Consider the following 16,458-nt stretch of genomic DNA (forward strand, 5'->3'; position numbering starts at 1 on the left):
TCAGTGGAATGCACTACTGAATGAAATAGTTTGTGCCAAAAGTTTCATAAATTTAAGGATATGTATAACAAAAATGATTTAATAAATGGAACAGTATGAGCTTGACTCATTCCTGTAAAGATACAATTAGGTAAGAACAATTAGGTAAAGTAAGACACGCATGCACGCACGCACACACCTCTATAATTTGGGAGTGGAAAACATGTTCCAAGAGTAAGTGGGAAAGAAAATAAGAAGAAGGATTGGTTTAACAGAAGGTGCATGATTGCAAAAAAAAGAAAGGGACATGGCATGGAACAAATGGAGAGAGGTAATAATATATCATTTATTCATTGCCAGACGCCATGTATCCCAAACGGCGTGACCAAGGGCTTAGAGTTAATTGTTTTACAGGGAGGGGCACTAATCCTCCACCAACCCCACAATAATAAATCAAAAGAGGAATATAAAAGAACTAGAAATGAATACAGTAATCCCTCCAATATCCGACGTAATAGGGCCATAGGCAGATCCGGATAGTGGTCCTGTCCGGATATTGGGCCCCAGCTTATGGACTTGTACTTATGGACCCTAACTCAGAGAAACACCTATACAACTCCCTCTGGACATGCATAGCACCTATTTAAGACCCAAATCACACCAATAAGGGACATAAAAGACTGAAATAAATGCAAAAGAACCATAAAATGAGGTTTTAGAGGTGAGTTTATACAATATTAAACATTCTGGGTGCTTACAAGTCCTGGCTCCTGGACTGGTTTGAACCGTCAGTTTTGCAGTCCACAGTTAATCCTCTGCACTCTAAATTCTAATTTCTTAACACTGCACAACACTGTAAATTCCTGTGTGTTCTAGTGGCGAGGTATTGCAGTTTATTCACTGTTTATTCACAAAAAACAAGCACCTGTGGCTTGCACTACTATGAGCATCTGCTCTCCATCGGAGTTAAGCTGTGACTGTTGATGATGGCGGGATAACAGAGTTGCCAGATCGCAACGGCCACATTACCAATTTCCTCACCTTTCATTACCAGATTTAACTTTTCATTACCAAATTCATAAAGCTAGCTTTTATTCTTCACTAATTATTTATACAAGTGGAAATACATGTAATCACTCCCATATAATTAACACCATGTTGATTATTTTTACGCTATGTAGGGTAGCAGATTAATCAGAGAGAGCAAACAATCCACCATCTCCATTCTGTGTATCCTCATACATGTGAAAAATCCATTTGGTAATGCAATATTCTGATTCATTTCCAAACGAATTTTTCATTACCAAATTGGCCCACACTGGATAATGAAAAATACCAAATGGCAACCCTGACAGGGGAGGGGGGAAGGAAGGAAGGGGTGAAGGGACCATGGTGCAACAACTGTTTGGCGCCAGGCGGCAATTTCAAATTACGGGAGGGGAAAAAGTCAGATTTTTTCCTAATTTTTTGCGGTTTTTGGCCCATTTTGGGAATATTGGATCCCAGGATGATTATGTCTGGTTAGTGGGGATGTTCGGATATTGGGCGTTCGGATATTAGAGGGATTACTTACAAGAATATGCAGAGAGGAAGAAAGGAAGTTTGAAAAAGATATAATTGACAAATGTAAGGAAGAACCCAAGTTGTTTTATAGTTTTGTTAATGGCAAATTGAAACAAAAGGAAGGAATTACCCAACTGAAAGTAGAAGGAGAGGTCTACAAAGATGCAGGAATGCAAGCTGAAATAATGAACAAATGTTTTCAATCGGTTTTCACTAAAGATAGGGATTTTGAGGAGGGGGAGGGTGTGACTAGAAATGTAGTGATAAAAGACATAAAAGTGGAAGTGCAGGAAGTGTATAAATTACTGGAAACTCAAGATGTAAGGAAAGCCCCAGGACCAGATGAAATCTCTGCCTGGGTACTGAAAGAATGCAGAGAACAACTGGCAGATAAGATTCACGATTTAATTGTGTGTTCTCTGGAAGAAGGGAAAGTGCCTCTGGAATGGAAGAGGGCCAGTGTGGTACCAGTTTATAAGGGAAGAAACAAGGAAAAAACCCTGAATTATAGACCAGTGTCCCTGACCAGCATAGTTGCAAAATTGTGTGAGAGAATCCTGAAAGATGGATAAAATTTGTGGAGGAGACGAACATATTGGCTGAGAGCCAGTTTGGATTCAGAAGTGGAAGGTCATGTGTTTCTAACTTGTTGAGCGTTTTACTCAAGAGCGATTGACGTGCTACAGGAGAGAGACAGCTGGGTGGGTTGTGTGTATCTAGATTTGGAGAAAGCCTATGACAGGGCACCCTGCAAATGGCTAATGTGGATATTGGAACACATAGGAGGACTGAAGGGAAATGTCCTGGAGTGGATGAGAGACTTCTTGAGGGACAGACAAATGAGGACAGTAATAAAGGATAAGATGTCCAGATGGAGGGAAGTAACAAGTTGAGTCCCACAGGGCTTGGTCTTAGTGCCAGTAACGTTCCTGATTTACGGAAATGATATGGGAGATGAAATGAACAGTTATGCAAGTCTGTTTGCTGATGATGCAAAGAACTTGAGGAGAGCAGAAGTTGAGGAACACTGTAAAATGCTGCAGGAAGACCTGAATAAGATCCAAGATTGGAGCCAGATGTGGGAAATGAAATTTAACACAAAAGAAAAAAATGTAAAATATTGGAAATGGGCAAGAGTGCAAAGAGGTCATCACTGAATTACTTGATGGGTAATGAACCAATCAAAAAAGTGAGAGAAGAGAAAGATTTGGGAGTGCTGGTCCAGGCTAGGTTGTCACCGGGAAAACACTGTAACAAGATAGTTAGAGAGACTTACAATCTCTTGACTAACATACGATTGGCATTCCATTACATGAATGAGGAAATGATGAAGAAATAGATAGTGGACATGATCCGCCCCAGGTTGGAATATGCGGCAGTAGTGTGGTCCCCACACAAGAAGAAAGATATAAATAAGATCAAGAGAATACAAAGAACAGCAACCAAGATGGTCCCCAGCCTGGCAGATCTGTCTTATGGAGAGAGGCTGGAAAAGTTAGACCTGCCTTCCCTAGAAGAAAGAAGAGAGAGGCATGACATGATTGCAGTGTTCAGGGCCATGATGGGACTAGATAAAATTGATAAAAATGATCTGTTTGTTTGGGATCGGAGAGGAACAAGAGGACATGGAATGAAACTGAAAATGCCAAGTTGTTTCAAGGATATCAAGAAATATAGCTTTGCATATTGATGCATAGACCTGTGGAACAGCCTGGACAAAGAGATCGTCCAGTCTAAAAACTTAAACGAGTTCAAAGCAAAATTTGACTTACTGATAATGAGAAAAGGGACGAGACCCCACAAGCGTAGCTCATTTCCTGTATATCACAACTAGGTAAATACAACTAGGTAAATACACACACACACACACACACACACACAGATTGATTGATTGATTAGTTAATTTACCAGAAGCTTCTTTGACCAGTGATGAGGTAAAGGAGCATTATGATATGGTATGGATTTGATTAAAACTGTTAAGAAATGGTTTGGTCATAGAGAATGAAAGACTGACCAGGAGCATATGTTAATGAGATGAAGGGTGAGTGGGGGAGGGGGAGACCAAGAGTAAGATGGAGGGATGGAGTGGATAGACATGAGAGTGGCAGTGTGAGTTGGAGGTAGGGCAGCCAAATGGCAGAGGACAGAGTGACATGGAAGTGATTTATGGCTACCCACCTTGGGATTAAGGCATCTGGCAATAGATAGATTCTGTGACAGGCACAGATGCATTGACTGAACAGATGATGACTGAAGTTGAAGTGAGTGGCCATGGCAATAGGCCTTGGTGAAGGAAGGGAGGTCTAGACTATCACTGATTCTCATCTGCTAGCTTATGCCAGCATTTTTATGGTTGTTTGGTGTAGTCACAGCTCATAGCCCAAGGTTGTTGGCATTCTTTATGATAATGATGTAGTGGACTTAATGAAATGTTTAGTATTTGCAAAAGCAAGTTCCACCAATTTGCATTGTTCTGACTCAGTAAGTAAATTTGAGGAAAGTACCATACAGTTCATTGAGGAAAGGGACTTTTTATTGCCACATGGCTGAGGTCCAACTGAGTCAGTGGTTCAGTCAGACAGAATGTTGGTGTCAGTGGAAGGGATGCAGTTTTGTCAAAGAATTCTGGATTGGAAGATTTGACAGCAGAATGACATACAAATTTCACCAAGCCTTAAGGCATTTAGATTCTTAAAGTATTGATTATGGAGATTTTAGCATTGTGGGTAGTTGAGGCAAGGCGTCATTTTGGTAGGTTTAGGAGTACGAGAGAATGTCTGGTTTAGGAGATTGGAGGTGCCTGATAATTTACTTCTCTTCCACTTTGTGTGGAGGATTGATGGTAAGAAGATATGCTGGAAGGAAACTGGGATCAGCTTAAAGAAAAAGTAAACATATACTGTACGGTAGTGACAAATGATGCTGGAAGGAGACTGGAATCAACTTATGAGTAAAAGTGAACATATAGTGGCAAAATGTCTGTTGATTTAGTGTGTAGTTTCATCATTGTTGAGCCAGCCAATATAATATCATTCCAGATCAGTTAACATACTCTGGTGTTAGAGTTTAGTGCAGTATTATGCCATCTTTGTAGCCTGTCTTCTACTTTGCTTGATTCAATGAGTTATCCAGGGGGAATCAGCCAGGCACAGCTGTACTGTTTATTAAGGGATGAGTGATATTAGGCTTGAATACTTCAATTCAGTCATTTGAAATCCACCAACCATTCCGGTCATGTGAAATCCACCAGCCATTCCAGTCATGTGAAATCCACCAACCATTCCAATCATGTGAAATCCACCAACCATTCATCATGTGAAATCCACCAACCATTCCAGGCATGTGAAATCCACCAACCATTCCAGTCATGTGAAATCCACTGACCACTACAGTCATGTGAAATCCTTTGACCATTCTAATTATGTGAAATCCACTGACCAGACTCTGATTGCCGAATTAGTAAGTGGTTGATAAATTTTCTATTCACCATTCATTGGATGTGGTGGTGGTTACATGGTTAGTTATTTATCCCGTTATTCCAGTGCAGCTTGGACATAACAAATCTTCATTTTTGTGTGTAGTATTGGCTTTGCTTGGATGCTGGGTTGGCTGTTTGGTTTATTTTGTTTTTATATTCAGGTACAAATTGGTAGGAGTGGGGGGTACACACCCCATGTTTTGGGGAAATGAGTGATTATTTTTGATAAAATACCGTATATGCAATAGATGTCCCTCATAAATGTCACCACAGAATCATATCAGTAAAAAGAGTGATATGGTAGTAAATTTTGAAGAATTTGGTAATGAGTCTTCATGAATTCAAACTTAATGACTTCCCCTGGGATTCACACCTCTCTTGTTTCAAAGTGCTGGATTGGGCCCTGCTGTTGGTTTAAGGAAGGGCAATGGGATGAGTAAAGTCTTGACAGAATTACCCATATTCACCTTTGAGAGGTTATTTTCATCTTCGTGTATGCTGAGTGGAATGCTGCCCAGAATGGTGTTTCTTTTTTGAGGGGAGAGCTTGCAGAGAAATTTTTGTTTGAATATGTTTTGTGTTTGCATTAAGTACCGGTATATACAGTACATCTACAGGTACAGCACCAACTTTCCGCCATCGGATGGTCCAGCACCTCTTTTAATTCAAACAAAATTATGCGAGGGCATTGGAAATTCAGGCACCTGCCAGACTAGTTACCGAGTGGCCACAGATGTTATTGAGTGTAGCGCTTATCACCTGGATTGCTTACATTGCATATCTTGGTGGTGATCCCTGTATTTTGTCAGATTCTTATCTCATTTCACTTATTTTTAACCATAGCTGTAGCCTCAAACAAAGATGCAAGTGTCATTGGTGATGTCAGGTGTAAGTATCAGTCTATTCCAATACTGTCAGACATTCTTGATCATGGTTAATTGGTCTGCCAGAGTACTGCAGTGATGAAACCTCTCAATAACCAAATAAAGTAATAAGCGGGAATAAATGTTCGTTAGTTCAAGGCCCGTAAGTTTACATTCACTCCTTTGCCAAATACCCAAATAATAACCCCTAAAAAGATTGGAGGGCCTGGATCAGCAGTATTTACACTGATTGTGTTACTTTTGACTGTGAACCAGACAACCCTTTTCTCTCATATTTCTTCTAACTAACTTTGTAAGCCAGCATTGTCATCAGTGTGTGTTTTGTTTGTGAATACAAAATTCTCACGTGTAAGCATTCCTAACCATCAGTTTCTATTTTCGTGAATGTGACACATCTCATCAGATTTCTCATTCTTTTAGTTAAGTTCACTAATAAACACTATATCACCACTTCAGTTTGTTCTTAGTTAATGCCCCTCCTCAGAAAACAGCTAACTAAAAAGACAAACAGGATGTCTCAGACATGGACGAACCTATTGATGATGACCCAGGACTGGACAGAGGACACATTGAGGATGGTAGCAAGGAATGTGAGGAGTGCGAATGATAAGGTGAAAGAGAAAGATTGTCCAGGTGCTTGAGGATGCAAAGTCTACATATGTGGATTGACAGAGGATGCAAAGTCGACGTATGTGGATTGACTGAGACCAAATGGAGAGGTAAGAGTGAGAGAGAGTGGGAGTATGGATTGATTATATGTTTGAGAACATATTTGGATTGACTGAGACCAATTGGAGAGGTAAGAGTGAAAGCAAGTGGGAGTATGGATTGGGTATATGTGTGAGAACATATGTGGATTGACTGAGACCAAATGGAGAGGTAAGAGTGAGAGAGAGTGGGAGTATGGATTGGGTATATGTGTGAGAGAGAGTAGGTGAGAATGAGGGCAAAGGAGGGTGCATGTATTGTTGTGCACAAGAAGTGGAAGGAGAATATAAGGGTATGGATTAGTTGGTTCACAGATTGTGTGGGTAAGATTGAAAGTAGGAATACAAGCTTGGTTGATTGTGTGTGTGTAGTAGTAGTAGTAGTTGTTCCCTAGGCAGTCTGGCTGAACAGCCCTGAGTCCTTAAGGAAGGCCATGGCTGAGACCAGGCTTTCCCACAGATCTCTCAATGAGTGTATGTTGTGTTGTTTGCCTAGGTGATTGTGTGCAATGCAGTCTTCCATAATGTGCTTAATAGTATTGGGTGCCGCATTGCATTCTGGACATGCATCAGCGACGGAGTCGTCTAGCCTCTTCTGGTAACTTACGAGGGCTGGATATTGCCCACATCTCAGCCTGGCCAGGTGGACTCTGTCCTCATGAGGGAGATAGGATTCGGAGGGGTGGATATCAGGAGGTCGTGCATGCAGCTGTGTGTTATCTATAAGTGACTGAATGGAGCGGCGAGTGATTTAAGTATGGATATGCTTCTGGAAGCTGGTCTGCGGCGGGCGAGTGGGGAGAGATGACAGAATTTGTGTATGATGTCGTGTGCTGGGTGTTGTTTTGATGTTCCTTAGTGTATGTGGGTGTGTTACCATGTAGTGTAGTGGATGGTGTGGGTTTGTGGAGGCTGCAGTGAGAATTTAGGTGCCTCTCAAGTCTAGGTGATCCATGACTTTGAGGACTTTGCTTTCTTGATGTAGGTGGTCTGTGGGTTTAGTAGCTGTGCAGTCTTTAATTATTTTTAGGGCCTTGTTCTGTATGGTCTGTAGAGTGTTGTATTGTGTTTTAGTGAGGTTCAAAGCCCAAGCAGGGCTTGCATAATTCATCACTGAACTTATGTATTGTTTGTATACTGTGGTGGTGGTTTCTTTGTTGTGTCCAAATGTTGTGGGCAAGTGACCTCAGGGCATTGAGTCTTGGTGTTATTTTATTTTTAATGTTTGTGATATGTTGTTTAAAAGACATTGATGTATTGTATGTTACACCAAGGATTTTGTGTGTGTGTGTGTGTGTGTGTGTGTGTGTGTGTGTGGTAGGGGAGTGTTGTTTATGGTGAGGTGTGGAATGTGACTGTGTTCTGCTGTCCAGTTTGTGAGAAGGGTCACTGTAGATTTGGCTGGGGCAATTTTGAGCCTGTTTGTGGTGAACCATTCATGTAGTGTGTTGAGGTAAGGTTGGAGGATGTGTGCAGCTGTGTTTGCATTTTGGTGTGTACATGCGAGTGTTATATCATCTGCATAGAAAGCTATGTGTATCTGTGGTGTGTGGGGTGTGGGTATGTCGTGCATGTATAGGTTAAAGAGCTTGGGGGACAAAACAGATCCTTGGGAAACGCCATTTGTGAAGTTTCAGATGTTCGACGACTGACCGGCAAATGTTACATGTGCACATCTGCCTGCTAAGTAGTTTGCCAGCCATCTTTATTGTATTATTGTGCATGTTTGTGTTAAGTATTTTGTTTGTGAGGTTGTGGCAGGGGATGGCATCAAAAGCTTTGCCAATGTCTAGTGTGACTAGGAGTCTTCTGTGTGGTGGCCTAGCTGAATTCATACCATCAAAAACTCTCTGTGTAAGGTCTGTAAGAAGGGTGCTTGTGGAGTGCAGCGACCTAAAGCCATGTTGTGATGGGGCAAGGGGTGTGTGTGGTGTAATTAGTTGTAGTACCAGTCGTTCAGTGACTTTAGAGGAGGTGCAGAGGAGTGTGAAGGGGCAGTGTGAGGAAGGTAACTTGGGGTCTTTGTTGGGTTTAGGGATAGTGATGATGCCATAGTTCCAGATGTTGGGTATTGTGTTTTGTGAGTAGCTGTAGTTTGATATGTTGGTGAGTGCTTGTATGCCTTGTGGTCCAAGGTGTTTAAGGTGAATGTTGCTTGTGTTGTCTGGTCCACAGGCAGATGAGTGCTTAAGGTTGCTGATGATGTGCTTCGTCTGGTTGTAAGTGAAAGGTGCTTAGTCTGGGTCTGTGGGGAACTGCCTCTTATGTTGGATGATACGTCGGTCTTCACGATGGGGGTTTAGATGGCTGACATGTGAAAAGTGAATGATGAGAGTGTTTGCTTCTTGTTTGTTTGAGGGTATTGTGTCTGTTGTTGTGATGGCAGCCTGTGATTGTGTAGTGTTGCTGTTGGAAAGTGTGATGTTGTTTAGTGTTTTGTAGAGTTGGCTGATGAATATATGTGAATGAGGTAGAAAGGGGGAGGGGGAAGGGGATACTTGGGATGAGATGAAGGTATGGGGTGGAGAAGTACAGTATATGAGCAATGGTGGTGTTAGTTAGGCAGCATGAAGGTGAATGATAGGGTTCCATGGAGGTAGTTTGTCTGTGGCCATCTTTTGTGACATTAAGGCATTTGACCGTAGATAGACAAATTGATAGATAGATAGGTACAGTAAAGAGATAGATAGACAGACAGATTAATATATATTTTACCATCCACCACCCTTTCTTCTCATCTGCTTCCCAGGATCCCCCGTGCTAATCACCTCTTCTGTCCTGCAGCTATGGAGTGTTACTGTGGGAGCTGTTGACTGGGGAGTCACCATACAAAGGCATAGATGCCATGGCCATTGCATATAGTGTGGCCATGAACAAGCTGCGCCTTCACATCCCATCCACCGTGCCCACTTCCTGGCGCAAGCTTATGGAGGGTCAGTACTGATTGAAAAACATTATTATCCATTGTGTTTTGTGGAGATACTGAAGTAGGTTATGTCAGAGCTTTGGTGTTGTGTTATGAGGGATTGTTGTCAGATTGGCATTTGCCAAAGTTTTAGTGCTGGGGAGTTCTACATGGTATTTAACTGTTGTGTAAATATTACCACTAGTTCAGATAATTATTCTCACCCAAACAAAGTTTTTGCAGCCATACAGGTACAAGTAAAGAGAGCAATGAACATAGTACTCATATATTTTCACTGAGTTCTATGAATCTTTTGGGATGACTTATTTCTTCTTGCTTCTGTTGTTTGGTTGTGGAATAAATGTGGTGAGGTGTAGCATTTGAAAGAGATGTAGAGCTATCGGCTTTTGTTGTGTACTTTTTGGATGGCTTTTCCATTGTTTAAGCCAAGTTGTTTGTAAAAATGTGTGTGTACCTTAGTATTGTTGGCATTTCTTTAAATATTTTTATGTTTATTGCCTTCTGAGTTTATTAGATGTATATTGTACAAGGAAGTTGTGTGATTACAAAGGTAGGGGAGAAATAATATTATGTCTGAAAAGTTTTGAGCAAAGTTTGGGAAGAAGCAGTACTGTATTACCCATGAAAATTCTTCCATGTGCGGTGTTAAGGCAAAAAAAAGAGGGTGTGAGTAAGAGGCTGGACACCCCTTCCTATTTGTTTTGACATAGAGATGTGGGGATCCCACCACCCAGCACTTGTGTTGCAAACAACTCATTGATAACTTTCTTCTCTAATTTTTGTACCCTTTGTGATAAAAGAGTTATGTTTCGGTACTCCCTTCCCCATTCGAGTGTTAGAAATTAGATTTTGACAAGTGCTCGTGGGCCCTTTGGGCCCCTTGCACTTGCTCCTGCGGAGGGCTCTCGTGTTTATGTGCTGTTCTAGTGTAACAGTGTCACTTGGATTTTTTGCAGCTAACCAATTGATCGTGTTATTTGCAGCTTCAGGAATGGAACCCAGGTTGTCCCCAAACGCAAGTCCGAAGTACACACAGAGAGACATGGCCACTGCTACAGTTTATTTTAGTTCTACTTCTGAGCAAAAAATTCTATGGAGATCCTATGCCGGGCTCCGGGAGCAGCGTTTTTCTGTCAAAACGTGATCGCTCATTAAATATAGTAAAAGTTTTTCAATTGTGATGGGACCAAGTTTTTTTACATCGGTGAATTTCTTGTGATTTTTGTGCCAATTTTGGTGCAGTTTGAATGTATAGTTTTGGCTGCCCAAAATACGCACACACACAGACACACAGCTAGTTCTATAGTATATTAGATGATGCCGATGATGATGTGTGTGAGATGGTTTGTGTTATTTGTATCAGTACAACACTAGTTGAATTTGTTCTTTGATGTTATATGCAGTTGCACATATTCTTAGCCATTATTTTCTCATATCTACTGCAGGGTGCTGGGAAATTGACCCTCATGCACGGCCAACATTTGAGGTGATCCTGGCCCGACTAGATGAGATCTCCCGCTCCACGTTCACCCAGACCCCACATGACTCATTTCACACCATGCAGGGACACTGGAAAGTGGAAATTGAGGAGAAGGTCAACGAAATCAGGATGAAGGAGAATGTAAGTACAGTATTGGAATATAAAGCTTGTTTAGAGGTTGCAGATTATAATCCATAGCAATGTGCATTGCACACTTATTCAAAATCTTTTAGTATTCATGATTAGCAGTAAGGATTATTAAATGTACCACAAGTAGTGCCATGTGCATCAGACTCATCTGGTTGTGAACCCAGTAGACTCCAGGCTGGCTGCCCTTTCTCCTACTGTCCACCATCCTCCTTTTTGGGAAAGGTGGGAGGGGGGGCAAGTTGAGAGTCATTTGTATGAGCATATTGAGGCAGTGCAGCTGCCTGCTTATATCAGTGACTTCACTTGAAGGCATCTGTCTCCAAGCCTCTGCAGATCTTAAAAGGTAACAGTGAATTGAAAGTGAGAGGCAGACAGGAATAAGTTTCCCTCTTTGTCTTGGCTTAGAGATACAGTCATACTTGTCACCTGTACTTGTGGTGGTGCAAGCACTCTCATTACTTTACTACAGGGAGGATGAAGATGAAGTTCAAACTTTCCTCTATAATTAATTTCTCATTGAGGTAGAAGAACTTTGCATTACGGTAGATGTCCTCACCACAAATGACAGTGGAGACCACGTCAGTGTGAAGATGGTGATTTATGCCTCCAGTATGATTGCTTCTTTTATCATTATTATACAGTAACTGTAATAATAAACTTGAATGTCATTGATACGTGTGTTTTTGAGAACCTTTATGAGGTTGTTTTCATCAGACTTGACAATTTTGCATGGTTTGTGAAGGTGTTAAGAAGGTTGATCTTTGCACTTTACATTTTATAATGGCCTTTTTTGTGAAAAGATTGATAATTGATATTGTACAGTACTGTTAATGGTGAACTGTCAATCTTGAATTCTATGCAGTATTATAAAGGTTCCTTATCCTTCACACATGTGCACATCACCCTCTTCAATTTTCTTTGTTTTAACTTCCTGTTTCATTACACTACCTATTTCCTGATCAGTTCTGTCTATCTTTATCTATAGCCAAAATTGCAAATAATTAAAATCTGGCGGCACAACTGCCAGGGTCATATGCCGCCGGCTATCTATTAGCCAGACACCATTATCCCGTAAGGTGTGGCCATTTGTCTTTGAGTTAGTTGTTTTACGGGGAGGGGCACTAACTCTCCAACAACCCACTTGTTGACATGTAGGGAACAAGTGTGGGTTGGTTATATGGTTACCACCCAGCATTGCAAATGGTTTCCTGGATTACAGGAAACCATTAGGCTTGTCACACAATTTAAAGCCACCTGAAAAGGAAAGATGAGCAATAAAAAGTGACAGAAAAGATAAAAAGAAATAGGAAGAGAGGAGGTCAGGTACAGAGAAAGAATAATAAAGATGAAGAAAGAAGTAGGCAGCACTACATCAAGTGAGTGAATGATGATCGCCACCACCCAGTACACTAATGTATATTGTATTTTGTTCCCATAATATACATTTCAGCCCTAACATTTGTTTGTCACTTTAAGAAATTGTTGAACACAGGGAATGAAAGTAATGTGAGTACAAGTGGTTGGGGAATGGCTAGGAGAAGGAGGGAGGTGAGACGAGAGGAAGAAATCAGTATGATGGAAGTAGTGGAAGTAATGAAGAAAGTCAACATGGGGAAAGCCCCAGGAATTGATGGAGTGTGTGGTGAAATGCTGAAGCATGGGGGATAGTAGTAGAATGGATGTGATAAATGTGCATATTGTCCTGGGAGGAAGGTAGAGTCCCAGAGGATTGGAAGTCAGGAATAATTATTCCCCTGTGCAAAGGAAAAGGGAAAAGAGAAGTGTGTGGTAATCATAGAGACATTTGTCTTCTTAATGTAATAGGAAAAGTATATCATAGGATACTTTTTGACAGAGTTAGGGAAAAAAAAACAGAGGAATTATCGGTAGTTGGAGAAGAACAGGGAGGTTTTAGGAAGGGAAGAGGTTGTGTAGATCAGATATTCATTCTTAGGACCTTAGTGGATAAGTTTCTAGAGAAGGAAAAGAAGTTGTATGTGGCCTTCATGGATTTGGGGAAAGCATATGAAAGTATGGATAGACAAGGAATTTGGAAAGTATCAACCCGTGGATTGCGAGCCACAGCTCAAGCTGGGTAGCATCGCATTGCAAACCACAGCTCAGGCTGTGCTGGCCGTGCATCACTGTAAACTATTCAACCCCTACCAAACTTAAGCATGGCACTATGCAAAGGCGGAGGGAGAGAGAGATTTTTTTATATTTTCACCAGATGATGCCCCGGAGGTTTATTTTCTATCTATCTATTGCCAGACGCCTCAATCCCGTTTGGGGTGGCCACAAACAAATCGCCTCCAAGTTGCCCTGTCCCCTGCCATTTCACTGCCCTGCTCCCAACTCACACCCCCCTCTCTCATATACTTCTCCACCCCATCCCTCCATCTCATCCTCAGCTTCCCCCTCCCTCTTCCCCCCTCCACCTCACTCACATACACTCTCTTTCTCAGTCTTTCACCCTCCATCCTCTCCACATGGCCAAACCACCTCAGTGTGCTCCTCATAACGTTTCCTATCACATCCACATCCACACCACAACGCTCCTTTATATCCTCATTCGTCAGCCTGTCTCTCCATGTGACTCCACAGGCTCCTCTTAAATAACTCATTTCCACTGCTCTCTTGACTTGTGTCCTTCCAACAACGTCCAAGCTTCACTTCCATACGTTAGATATGGTATCACAATACTGTCATGTAGTAACTTTTTCACTTCCATGCTCACTTCCCTATTTCTTATCACTGCTTTCAAAGAACCAGCAACCTTTCTTCCCTGCTGTACCCTTTCAAGCACTTCACCCTCCAAACCTCCATCCTTACTCATCACACTACCCAAGTACTTAAATGTACTCACATTTTCCAATTCCTCACCATCCAACCTTGCTGTACATTCACTGACTTCACCTCTCTCAAAGACCATCACTTTACTCTTCCCTACATTCACCTTTAGATTCCGTTTCTTACACACTCTCCCAAACTCATCCACCAAGCCTTGCAGCTTCCCTTCGTCTTCACTCAACAACACAGTATCATCTGCAAATAACAGTACAGGGAGTTTCCAAACACTATCCTCTCTCACCAGGGCCACTCCAACATCCACTACCCCACCTTGTACCTCTTTTATTACCCCATCCATGTACAGATTGAACAACCATGGAGACATGACACATCCGTGTTTCAACCCAACTTTCAAAGAGAAAAATTCACTTAGTTCACCATCCACACGCACTGCTGCCTTTGCACCATCGTACATACTCTTCACAGCATTCAACAACTTCCCCTCTACTCCATATATTCTTAACACTTTCCACAATGCTTGTCTATCCACCCTGTCATATGCTTTCTCCAAATCCATGAAAGCCGCATACAACTTCTTTCTCTTCTCTAGAAACTTTTCCACTAAAAATCTAAGAATGAATATCTGATCTACACAACCTCTTCCCTTCCTAAAGCCTCCCTGTTCTTCTCCAACTAATTTCTCTGTTCTTTCTCTAACTCTGTCAATAAGTATCCTACCATACACTTTTCCTATGTTTATATTCAAGTGTATAATAAACAAAAGCTTTTTTTTTTTTTTTTTTATATATATATATATATATATATATATATATATATATATATATATGTAAACTTACGCAAGGCCCTACACAAAGACGGAGAGAGAGAGAGAGATTATTTCTTTTCCACCAGATGATGCCCTGGATGTTTATCTTCAAGTTCATAGTAAACAAAAACCACAAAAAAAAAAAAAAATCTTCATTTTTTTTGCACACCATTGGGTGGGATAAAAAAAGGTAATTGTGCAATCCACGGGTTAAAGACACATGGAGAGAGCATTACAGGGTATTACCGATTGATGAATGAGATTTTTGAAAGCAACAGGGAAGGTTAGGAGTCAGCGGATTCAGTGTTTGGCCAGTGGCCTTTAATTGATGCTGCTGCTGTGAGCAGGGTAATAAGCAGGATGCAGTTGGGGAAGGAGGCAGGTATGTCTGGGTTCACCGCTAAAATCCTGAAGGCCTCAGGAGATATAGTAGTAAATTTAGATACTGATTTAATTAATTTCATCCATCATCTAATCCAGTGTTGCCATAATAAGAGACAAGTTTTCCCAGTATAAAAAGGTAACTAGTGGAGTGCCCCAAGGTTCAGTGTTGGCTCGAATCATGTTCTTGAGATATATAAATGATATGCCCTAAGGGTCGAGTGCTGACGATGCAGAAATTATGAAACATGTTAAAGGAGTAAATTGTTACATATTAAAGGAGTAAATTGTTGTAAGGAATTACAAAAAGATCTAGATAAACTATACAAGTGGAGTCAAATGTGGAGAATGGAATTCAACACTAATAAATGTCATGTATTGGAAATGGGAGTCAGTGATAAGAGATAAGGGTATGTATACAAGATGGGAGATTAAATAATAAGGAAGGCAAAAGAAGAAAATGATCTTGTTGTGACTATACAGGATAACCTACTGCCAGAGAAACATTTAATAGGATTACTGGAGGAACTTATGGGCTACTGACCAACATGAAAGTGGCATTTAATTATATGGATGAAGAGATGCTAAGGGAGTTAATAGTGACCATGATAAGACCAAGACTGGAATATACATCAGTGATATGGTCATCACACTTGAAGAAGCATACCAGCAAACTAGAAAGACTACAAAGGATAGCCTAAGATTGACACCAGGCTTGAGGAAGTTGTCTTATGAGGAGAGATTGGAAAAGCTGAAATTGCCAACCCTGAGAGAGAGAAGTGAGAGGGAAGATTTGATTGCAGTGTTTAGAGGAGTAAGAGGAATAGTTCATGTAGACAGAGAGGACCTCATTGTAAAAGATGATGGAAGAACAAGAGGATATGAATTCAGGCTGAAAGAGTCGATCCCTCAGTGATATAAAGAAATTTAGTTTTCCAAACAGAACTATAGACAACTGGAATAATTTAGAGGTAGAGGTGGTGCAAACAGAGGGCATCCATGTGTTTAAATCTAGATTGGATAATGCATATTTGTAGAGAAGAGATGGAACAACACAAGCATAGCTCAAATCCTGTACAGGCAGCCCCCAACATTCATGGGGGTTAAGGGACACAGACCCCCGTAAATGTGGATTTTTCACGAATGTTTGGTGTGCCCTCCCGTAAATGCCTCTACAGCCGCAAATTCCCCCCTGTGAGCAAGTGTGCACATACTGTACCAAATAAACCATATTTGGGACCTGAAAGCAGCATAAAATATCACAGATAGCTGATGACTTGCCCACATGTGAATG

General features: G+C 41.2%; 1 protein-coding gene across 1 annotated transcript in view; it reads left to right on the top strand.

Moving 5' to 3' along the window:
* LOC145392088 (mitogen-activated protein kinase kinase kinase 11-like) overlaps positions 1-16,458 on the top strand; it is a 393,639-nt gene that overhangs the window by 274,279 nt on the left and 102,902 nt on the right. The window contains exons 5-6 of the mRNA XM_080266543.1: positions 9,396-9,544; positions 10,983-11,158. Of these exons, the coding sequence (XP_080122669.1) occupies positions 9,396-9,544; positions 10,983-11,158 (325 nt within the window). The remainder of the gene's footprint in view (positions 1-9,395; positions 9,545-10,982; positions 11,159-16,458) is intronic.

The sequence above is a fragment of the Coenobita brevimanus genome, chromosome 21 (assembly GCF_032717465.1).
Source record: "Coenobita brevimanus isolate Jiangsu-jjx chromosome 21, ASM3271746v2, whole genome shotgun sequence".
In the NCBI taxonomy this organism is placed as follows: Eukaryota; Metazoa; Arthropoda; class Malacostraca; order Decapoda; family Coenobitidae; genus Coenobita; species Coenobita brevimanus.